The sequence below is a fragment of the Hippoglossus stenolepis genome, chromosome 3 (genome assembly GCF_022539355.2).
Source record: "Hippoglossus stenolepis isolate QCI-W04-F060 chromosome 3, HSTE1.2, whole genome shotgun sequence".
Lineage (NCBI taxonomy): Eukaryota > Metazoa > Chordata > Actinopteri > Pleuronectiformes > Pleuronectidae > Hippoglossus > Hippoglossus stenolepis.
In genome coordinates, this window is record NC_061485.1 from 9,651,456 (window position 1) to 9,662,284 (window position 10,829).

Sequence of the window (10,829 nt, forward strand, 5' to 3'; positions counted from 1 at the left end):
ACAGTAGTTAATTCAGAAAATGTGATCATCTTACTTTGTGACGGGCATTAGTTCACATCCAGTGCAGTTGTAATATACATATACAGTGCCATCTGCTGGTGGGACTAAAGATTTTGTTCAATCATGTAAAATAGTTTAATTTCAGTATCAGAAGTGGGTTTTATATTTATCTAAGATTTTGAATTTGTCTCTTTCTGAACAATTTGTATTATTTGAACAAATCAAATCTTTCACCTCTCTTATTGCATAAGGGTATCACATTGAGAGGATACAGCCAAAACCTCTGGGCTCTGTATCAAAACTGTAACTGACACGATAAGTGTGCACTGTAAATCTGGATCTCTCTGTGAACGACTCCATCTGGGAGCTTTTAAATCAGTATATTGCCCCTCTGTGTGCTAACCCTGTGTTTCCTCTACCACGGCAGCCTGTAGCTGGAACGGGAAGGAGTGCAACCTGGGAGTGCACATCGACGAGGGCTTCACGTTATTCACAGAGGAGATGGGTGTCAGGAAAAGTATTCTGCTCCAGCAGCCCTTCGAGCGCCTGAGGATGTCCTCAGACGACGGAGTTCGTATGATGTTCCTCGACTTCGGAGGCCCAGAGGCAGAGATTGTAAGTTACCGTTATCTATAGGACTTTTCTCGGTGTGTATAAGTTTTGATATTGTGAAATTATCATCAACGTAAACTTGAGCTATTATATTGAATATGTCAGAATTATTATGCAAGCAGACAATGGAGTCTGCTCAGTTGTCATAGAAATGGTCAGCAAGCAATCTGCTGATGAGGACTGCATGTTCCCAAGGTCAAGGGTTTTGCTTATTAAACGTACTGATGTTTAAAAATCTGTTTTTACAGGATTCAAATCTATTCAACTGTGGGTTAATTACTTTATTATCAGTCTGCAAATATATTTATAACAAACTGAAGGTTATTTATCTGTATTTATTTATTTTTATCTCTTTTTCCTCTCTTTTCTGTCCCATGCTCCTCTTCTCCTCTTGCAGCAGCTGGACCTCCACAGTTGCCCTAAGACCATAGTCTTCATCATCCACTCTTTCCTATCTGCAAAAGTCAAGCGACTCGGCCTCCTGGCATGATAAAGGCCAACCGTCACAGAACATCAACAATAGGATCTTCAATAAAAACACACAACCCAGAAGACTAAAACACACACACCAGAGGACTGGGTCGAGGGAAAGATGTTCACTAATCACTTCTTTTCTGGTGTCTCTGGTCCGGCATCTCCTGGTCATTGTAGTGGGAGGAAGGGAAAACCGCAGCATTGATGGACCTTTGTTGAATTTGTAGTTGTGAGGTCAAGAGAGGTTTTTTTTCTGATGGTGTCAGTCAGCAGCCACTGAAGGGATCTGACTTCTGTTGAGTCCGTCACGTAGGTCACGACACTTTGCGATGCTAAACTATGTGATTACAGCAGCTCGCATCTTAATGTTTTTAAGCTTGAACACCCAAACATTTGATTTCTTTTTTTTGGTCCCATTGTTAAGTTTAGTTTTGTTGGATGAGTCACAGCCGAGCTTTATCACCGACATGCTTTCATCCTTCAATCGTTGCTCCGTGAGAAGTCAGAGAAAGTTATTTCACAAATGTCCTGATTGATGTTGGACTAACTGTTTTTTGTTGTGAAGGCAGCTGCACGATCAATTGTCTGTGCTGAACAATTGAACAACACGCTGTGTATGTGGATGCTTAAGTTGCCTTTACCCTGATTGTCCATGAAATAAGCTACGTGTTTTATGTTTTGACAACTTTCAATGGAAAATCAAATACTGTGTATTTTTCATTACAGCTGAACAAACCTCTTATTTTATATTCCTCTCTGTTTCTCTCCCTCCCCTTTTAAAGCATGTTTATAACAGCCTAGAGAAAGGACTAACTGTTTTAGCTTCACCAATAAATTAGGTATAAACTTATTCTCCTAACGAAAAACACACATATTAGTTTAAATCTCGGCCTTAGACAGTGCGACTCTACAATTTCACCCTGTGAGACGTAGAAAATAAGAGCTCTTGTATTTTTGGTGTCCGGTTTTTATAAATAGATGACAAACAAGTCAAACTACTTCTGTAAGGAAAAAGCTTTGAGTCTAGCTCCTGAATGAACTAGTTCTGCAGAGCCCAGTGTTTGAGGCTGGAGATTTAATCCCAGGTTCATGAGAGAGCACTAATTCTCACACAATATGTCCAACATACGTTTATAGTAATATATTTATTTAAATTCCAGACGAAAGATGTTAAATTGTTTACATCATAAAGTGGTTGATCCTTTTTTTTTTCTTTATTATTTTTGTCAACAGAATATCCACGACTTTGGGGCCTTCTCTCTCTCTCTCTCTCTCTCTCTCTCTCTCTCTCTCTCTCTCTCTCTCTCTCTGTCCAACACTAAACAGACTTGTATTAATATATATTTAAAAACTAAAACTAGTTTGCTCTCCAGAATAAGATGCATTGTATATTCTTATTTAAACAAAGGTGTGCCTTGCAGGGTTGTTTGTATATAAACATGTAATAAACTTTGTTAACTTTTACTGTTTATTTCTAATGTGTTTTATTGGCAAACTCAACATTTTACTGAAGATTTTTTACATTTTCTCCACATTTACACTTTGGTTGCATGAGCCTGCCTGTATCTTAGTGTAGATATTAAATTATAAACTAGCGGAGGTCAGTAGAAAACACATCCACCAACGTCTATCTATCTATCCATCATCTATCATCTATCAGTCATCTATCTATCAATCACTCATCTATCTATCCCTCTGCAGGTTTTCAGGTCATATATCTCGTGGTCTTTAGCGAGTCGTGGCACAGATCTGCTTCAGACGGCAGATCTAACCTTCGTGCAGTCTTTATTTAACAGTCCCAGCGGGGGGCCTGACAGTTTTATTAAGTCGGGACAGATCTGTACAATGGGCCGAGTGAAGCTGATGATGAGATGCTTAAGTCAGCGGGGAGCGTGTGATGGAGACTGTTAGTCCTGCTGCTCGGCCCATTGTACGAGGAGAAAACAAACAGTCCCCTCTTATATGCTTTTACAGCGATGAAGCAGTGTTATCAGTGAGGCGCAGATGCTGTTTGTCACTGTGTGAAGTGCGAGTCTGTGTGTGTGTGTGTGTGTGTGTGTGTGTGTCAGCATGCATATGCTTTTTAAACACGCGTGTGTTTGCATGTGTGCGCCTGAACAACAAATCGAAGTGGGGAGAGTGTGGTAATAACAGACTGTATATCAGCCTTTCAAATCAGAATAGAGTGTTCACATTTGATCATATCTTCTCCCTCTCTCTCCCCATCCCTCCCTCCCTCCTTCCCTCCCCCTCTCTCAGCTCTCGGTCCTCTTGTTGCGATGTTGCCATGGCAACGCCAGGGAGCGCTCAGATTGGCTGCGTCCGTCTCTTCCTCTGAACCTCTGAACTGTGGTTTTGCTGCTGAAATTGCCAATCAGCCTCTCAGATCCGCCGGAGAGGAGGAGGAGATTGTGTGTGAATATATTTTGATTAACAAAAATGGAAGGGCACTTAGGAGGCTGAGAAAATATGTTGTTAGTAATGGAGGGGGCCAAGAGAAAATGTTGCACCAGAATATAAAAAAAAATAAAAAAAACCTCTCTGCAAAGCTGCTTTTGTGTTGCAGCCAGGAAAACAAACATCACGGCAGACAAAGAGAAAGAACATTGACTATAAACAAGATCGGAGAGGCACTGGCACATTTTACCAACCGAGCATTATGGTTTTTCCTCTAATTTCTACAATAACCAAGAATGTTGTCAGAAGAAAGAGTGAAAAGAACAGAGAAACGGAACTGATTGTACTTTCATTTGACAATCCATGGAATTTTAGTCTGTTTATTTATTTTTCTCAGCAACATTATAGAAAGGTGATTATTTTTGTTTATTTCTGCAACTAGTGCTGATGTTTCATATCAGTGAAGAAATCAACTGCATCATATAACCAACGAGGAAACAAATACAAAAAGAGACAATTGAGAAGATAGAGAACAACATTACGTATATAAATATATAAATGAGCTGAAATGCACCAAAAACCTGATGTGGTCCATAACTACCCCAAATACATGTATCACCTTCTGTATTTTCGCATTTTGCTGCAAATCAAATAAACCTGATTATGATTTGAAGGTGAAAATCTGCTGCAAACGCTGACAAAATGTTTCCATAGCTGTGTGCTGCACTCTTTCTTTCCCTCGTCCTGCACAGCTCCAGACTAATGACAGCTTTAATGTCCTTGATGTTTTATTGCTGCAGTAAAAACAGTCTTATGTGAGCTTCCACTCTCGGTATTTAAGTTTAACTGATTAAAATCTATAACATTTCTACCAGGTCTTTTTCATTAATAATACCTTTCTTTTTGTATATAAATTCTTAAATGAATCCCGATGTGAAGAATTGCTTTATTTTAGTGGAGCACAGTTGCAACAGATCTGCTAAATGACAAAATTAAAACATCTTGAATAACTGGGGAGGAAACGTGGCTCAGGTCCAGCTCGTCCATTTGGCATCATCTGTGTTCCTCCATTAGAGCTTTATCAAGTGAGCATCACATTTGTGAAATGGCCAACAACTGGTGAAGGTGAAGATCAGAATCACTCGCATGTTGTTTTCTGTCTGTCTCTCTTGCTTCCTGTGTAAAACCATCAGTGTGTAAAGCCGTCGTATCATCAGCGCCGTCACAGCATTCAGATTGAATGGTCTCACTGAATCACAATGTTCGCAGATCAGCAGGCGTTGAAAGTAGAACGGCTCTCAGCAGAGTGCATCTGCCAAAACGTCATTTAAATCCACTAGATCCTGATTTGGATTTGGATCTGCACCACATTGTACACACTCATAAATATCTGTCTCCTAAATATTCATCAAGATCCATGAATTATTCTCTCACAATGTTGAAGACATATCTGCAACCAAACTGCATCCTCCCAGTGTCATGGTCGTCTTTCCAGTAGTTTTTGTGTAAAACACCAAATCTTGATTTTGCATTTAAATCAAGTACATTTACTCAAGTATACATTTTAGATGCAAATATTGCAGTTAACTAATGATGAGCTCCAACTCAACCAGCTACACTGTGAAACACTGCTACACGCTAATGTATGAATAATAACACTGTAATAGTATAAAACATGTTTTTGGACTTATTTTTTAATGGAAAGACAAATATCTCAACAAATAATTTGTCCACTAATCCAAATAATTGTCGTGCTGCCTTGCAATTAATTGAAACTTGATGATTTTTTACATAATGATGTATGTTACCAGTCACAGTCCGATATATTTCACACACAGGGCTGTTTTATATCAGTTTACATGCAGGTTTTTATTAAATCAGCACATACAATAATGGCAACTGTGGCCTCATCCTTTATAGACACAATCCAAAATGTAAAGATTGAGAAAAGAGAAGAACTTGTCTGATTATCTTACTTCTTACTGCCCAAGAGTAACATGCACGTGTTTCCTTTCCATACACATGGATTCAATGCAGAGGGATGCATGTTACATGTATGTGCAACATCACATGTCCCTGCATGCTTTGTTTGCTTCACCCTGCAGTGTCCATCACAGCAGACAGGTGGCAGTAGAGTATAGAGGGAGGGTAGCCACTATCAGGGCTCACATGTTTTATAGTACCACCAGAGAGGGGTAGGGGGCGCTGCCCCTCCACACAGAAAAAGAGAGAGAGAGAGAGAGAGAGAGAGAGAGAGAGAGAGAGAGAGAGAGAGAGAGAGAGAGAGAGAGAGCATTTTAGCTTTGATTGGTTCTGACCTAATTCAGAACAGGACATCCCACAATATCCACCACTCTCTTTCTTGTTTTCTCTCTCTCTCCCTCTATCTCTCTTTTCCCCCTCCCTCTTAACACAAAGGGACTGGAGAGAGGAAAGAGGGCAAGAGATTAATACTAAAGCTCAAGCAGAGCAATTCATATTCCAATTGGAGGAGCGTGTTATCTATTTTCTCACACTCGTCCATTGTGCCTCTCCTCCTGCAGCGTTTGAGGATTCAACAGGAATCAAACGGGAACTCTCAAGGAACCGAACAATGGCGGCAGCATTTAGCGGAAGTAGAACCAGGGTTCGAGCGTTAGAACCTGAATCCAAAAGAGGAGAGAAAACTGCCCAATCACTTCCACATCGACTCCTCAATGAGTGTGTCCAACATGCACAGACGGGTCGAGGCCTGTGTCGTTGGAGGGTCGTTCATCCGAGCTTAATCAATATGCGTCTTTGATTCGATTCAAAGTTCCTCGCAGGCAGAAGACGAGAGGAGCGAGAAGAAGGAAATGAAGAGTTGAGCGGACTCTTTCCAACTTCTCTCCATCTCTTGTCTCCTTCATTTCTCCCTCTCTCTCTCTCCATCCTTCTCTCAACCTCCTCCTAGAGGCATGAATTATAGCTCCTCATTTCATGCTATGGCATAGCTTGGATTTTTTTATTTTTCTCCTCTGGTCCCCAGTATTTTCTCTTTTTTAAAAAATATTGTTATTACTACTGTATGTCTTAAAGAGCAGGTTAGGGTTATTAAATATGCCAAAGCGAATTGTATTTTCGCTCAAGTAAGCTCCTTGGAAATATTCCATCAGGGCACCCTTTTATTCTTTCCAAATGTAGTTATGAATTTTAAAGTAGACTTGTATTACTAGAGGAGCCGGGAGTGTGATCGGAATACTGAGCAAAGCCCAGATTGGAGTTGCTTGTTCTTGGGAGCATTGGACAGGGAGAGCGAGGGGAGGTTGATGAATAAATAAATAAATAAATGAATAAATAAAGGGGGTTTATTGGCCGCTGATGACGACCAGCACACGTGAGTTTTCACTTGAATCAATGGGAATCGGTCACGTTGTTTTCGGAAAGTTATTGCACAAAAACAATGAAGTAGATGATGAGGAAATTACAATGAAAATGTCAGATTTGTCACATTGTCATCGCAGCTCGTGCTTTCTTGGATAACATCGTTTTATTTTTTTCCAATAACACCATCATACAGACATTTCTGATCCAACACCTCCAACCACCCCTCCCGCTCCTGTCTTCATTTTTTTTTTTTTGTATTCATGAGCATATGCTCCTGTGTGAAGTCCCCTGTCAATAAATATGCACAGTCTTAATTGTTCCCATCGTAATTAGACTACAGTTCTGTTCTTTTTGGCTCAGGTGTACGTTAAAGCTCTGTTTCTTTTGTCTGCGCTTTGGCACCTCTGATGATTTCCATGACAATCATTTGGGTGAGCGAGAACACGGAGAGAGAGGGAGAGAGGAGGTGAGAAACAGTTGCTGGAAAAAAGCCCCATCTCAATCTGAATAGCTTATTAATAGAGCTGGTCCCAGGCAAACAGATGGCAGCTGCCAAAAACAAACACAGAAATCACAGAAATGAAAACCCTAATTCAATTAGGTGGGAAGCATTCCTCACTGCAGCAGTTATTGAGCAGTTTCCATTAATTTGATAATCCGTTTTTTAAAGGAAATGTATGAAAAGTGCCTTTTCCAGACTGTTCTCCTGTGTTTATTATCTGAGGCCGACAAGCCGGGGAAGCAGCTCAGAGCTGCGTGAACGGTTTGTGGGTGTGAGAAGAAAAACAGGCTTCAGGTCTTTACTGGCTCAGGGTTAACGAATGTAATTAAACGTACCAATGAAATTATTGGATTTGCAGTTTTTTCAGGTTCAAATGAGCAAGTTGGGTTGTGGTGTGTTCACATATCAGCATCTTACCTTGTTTAGTTTGTAAAATAATGTGCTGAAAGTCTGAATTAAGGTCCGTTAGGTTCCCTGCTCAGGAGGATGCTAGGCTACTTTACTAAAGTACTTAGAGGTGGGGCTCGCAGCACTGAAGGTCCCTGATTGGTCGAGTAGTTCACTGTTTTATTTCAGCCGCTCAATCTGCAAAATAGTTCGAGAAATCTGTCTTCGTACTTTAAATAAAGCTTTTTGTGTGTTTTGAACATGTTTCGTTACCGGTGCTTCTCTCTTCTGCGATTAACAGCAGCCCGATTTGATTCGTCTCCATTTTTACTGTTGCTCGATTCATTTAGCGTCTTTGTTGATGTATAGTCGCTGCTTTACTATCGCCTGGTTTACTGGAGTGGAACAGCTTGTTGTAGCCATTGTTACATTGATGGAATCTTTACGCACTGGTACCTCACTGAAGTTATCGATGGTCATAAGGTCAGAGGACGATGGTTTGGGTTAAATGTAAATAAAATAAACATGTTCTGTCTTATATTTTGGCACTTTTCGACAACCTTAAACCTAAAAGTAATTTGGTTTTAACAAGTGGAAACTCTCCGCAAGAGCAGATGTTGGAAAATCTAATTGTATCCAATGAACATTTTAGGACTTCGTAGAAGAGTTTGTTTAAAAGTTTCCTGAGATGTTGATTGAGATAAACCTCCTCCCCAGTAGCATTAAAGTCTTCAGCGATGAGGGGACATTTCAGGTGGGCAGGCCCAAAAAGACATTCATTTAAGTTCTGGTGTTTCTGTTAAAGAAACTGAAACCTCTGGAAACGTCTGATCCTGACCTGTGGAGCACAGAGAATCAACAGCTGCTTAACATCTCAATTTAAAGACTGATGGTAACAACCCAAACATTAAAATGCTCTTAACTGAGAACAAATATTTATTTATAAAACACACTGGCTGTCATCGTGTGTACTACATGAGGGTTTACGGCAGCTGGTGAAACTCTCTGTGAATGATTGAACCGAATCCCAAGTTAGAATTCAATCCACATTTTTCACCTGCTCCAAGTCTTTTAAGTCAGTCCCTTTAAAACCAGGGGGACTGATTGAAAACCCTTTAGAGTGATAGAAAGTATCATTACTTGGAAGTGAGACAGAGCGGGAGAGAAAAAGGAGGAAACGATAACTTGTGTATTTGATTCTGATGAATGCAGATGCGCCCCGACAAAAATAAATGTCCCTCGGGACCCAAAGAATAAAAGTTTGTCACACAGACATAAATAGAGACAGAGCGGATTTACAGATAGAGCGATATACACGATTTGAAATAGGAAAATTACAGTCACGTATAAACCATCTCAAATTCTGCAGGTACATAAACACTGTAAGTGGTGGAAGAGGGAAAATTCTCAAGTATGACATATGTGCATCAGACAGTAGTGACTAAACATGACCGACTCCTCGATCTAACTTCCTTTATGTAAACACAATTCACTTTCGCTTTGCTCAGTAATTGATTGTGTCTATTTCCAGAGATCAGCAGATACAGAAAAATACAAATCAAACATTAGCAGTTGTTAGTCTTTGGCTTGCTGCTGTTATTACATGTAGTTTATTCCACCTGCAGAAGAGTTCAAACCTTCAGGACTTTGTTTACACTGTATTATATATACTTACAGTAAACTTTGTATTTACAGGTATACATTGAGTCTTTTTACGAATACACATTTAAACATAATAATGGCATTCTAATGTTTCTCTTTTTTCAGGGAATAGCAAGTTTTGTTGCCTAAAAGTTAAATCAAAGTCAAAAAGAAAACGTATTACGGAGTGAAAAACAACCTAATATAGATAATGAAACAAATAAATAAATAAAACTAGCACAGCCCAGAGTAGTTTTTAAGCTTCTTGGATGATGATTTGATCTTTCAGAGGAAGAATAGATGATAATGATATAACTTGCTGACCAGCTGCAGCCCTCATGTCCACCTGGAACCGAATGCTTGGTCAGATGTTGTCTCTGTTTGTGGAGCTGGCAAATCTGAGCCATACTTGAAGGATGTGCTCTACATGCATCATTTCTTCAACTGCTTGGGAGAAAGTGATTATTTTCTCTGCACAAAAAACCCCAGGAACATATAACACAAATAACCCTCTAATACATTTACTTCCCTATGTGTTGTAGATATTTGTGGTTTTAAAAGGTATTTAGAACAGTTTTAAATCACAGCACTGACCAAGCAATGAATGACTCGCTCAGAGAAGGACTCTGAAGTTACATTGACTGTACATTGGCAGAGTGTGCTCCACAGCTTGGTTGCTATGGTGCTGCTTTTAAGGAAGTGGACCTTTTTTAAACCGACCAAACGTGGGGACCGTCTATTATACAACATCCCAACATGTTGCACTATATTCCTACTGAGCACTCAATCTCATCTCCAAGCCCTGCTCAAGTAGAGTAACATGCCATGTGCATGACAGAGCCGAATAACCAACTTCCTGAGTAACTATATTGTATTTTCATAACAAGCCTCTAATCCTGAACATCTGGACCCAAACCTTATTACACTAACACAACCATTTCTCTCCAACACTCTCTCCAACATGCAATTACTGGAGGATCTGAGGTGCAGCATGTGTGGGCGATATAGCTCAAATAGAGCAGCTGCTGTGTTTAACAAACATCTGAAATGACTGCGTATGGCTGGTCCCGTGTGTGTGTGTGTGTGTGTGTGTGTGTGTGTGTGTGCGTGTGTGCGTGCGTGTGTGCGTGCGTGCGTGCGTGCGTACGTGCGTGCGTGCGTGCGTGTGTGCGTGTGTGTGTGAGGTGATCCAGGGCACAGAGAAACCTGACTTTCACAGACGAATGCAGGGGTGATGAGAAAATAGTCATGTGTGTGGCTCTCAGTCTGACTCATCTCCACTTCAAGTCAAGATTTAAAAACTGCTGAGATGGAGAAATGCGAGGCACTATTATTTTACCTCTTAGTCAGTATAAGCACCGTAGTTTCTCTGCAGCTCCTGGCCCCTGCACAGCCCACAGCTTCAGTGTGTGTGTGTGTGTGTGTGTGTGTGAACGAGAGAGAGCGAGAGGTACTCTTCACTTGTAATGAA

The 10,829-nt window shown here is 40.4% G+C and overlaps 1 protein-coding gene across 1 annotated transcript in view; it reads left to right on the plus strand.

Annotated features, from left to right (window-relative positions):
• snta1 (syntrophin, alpha 1) overlaps positions 1-2,550 on the plus strand; it is a 28,107-nt gene extending 25,557 nt beyond the window's left edge. Inside the window, exons 7-8 of the mRNA XM_035151842.2 lie at positions 428-615; positions 1,010-2,550. Coding sequence (XP_035007733.1) covers positions 428-615; positions 1,010-1,102 — 281 coding nt within the window. The 3' untranslated portion in view covers positions 1,103-2,550. The remainder of the gene's footprint in view (positions 1-427; positions 616-1,009) is intronic.
• The last annotated feature ends 8,279 nt before the right edge of the window (positions 2,551-10,829 follow it).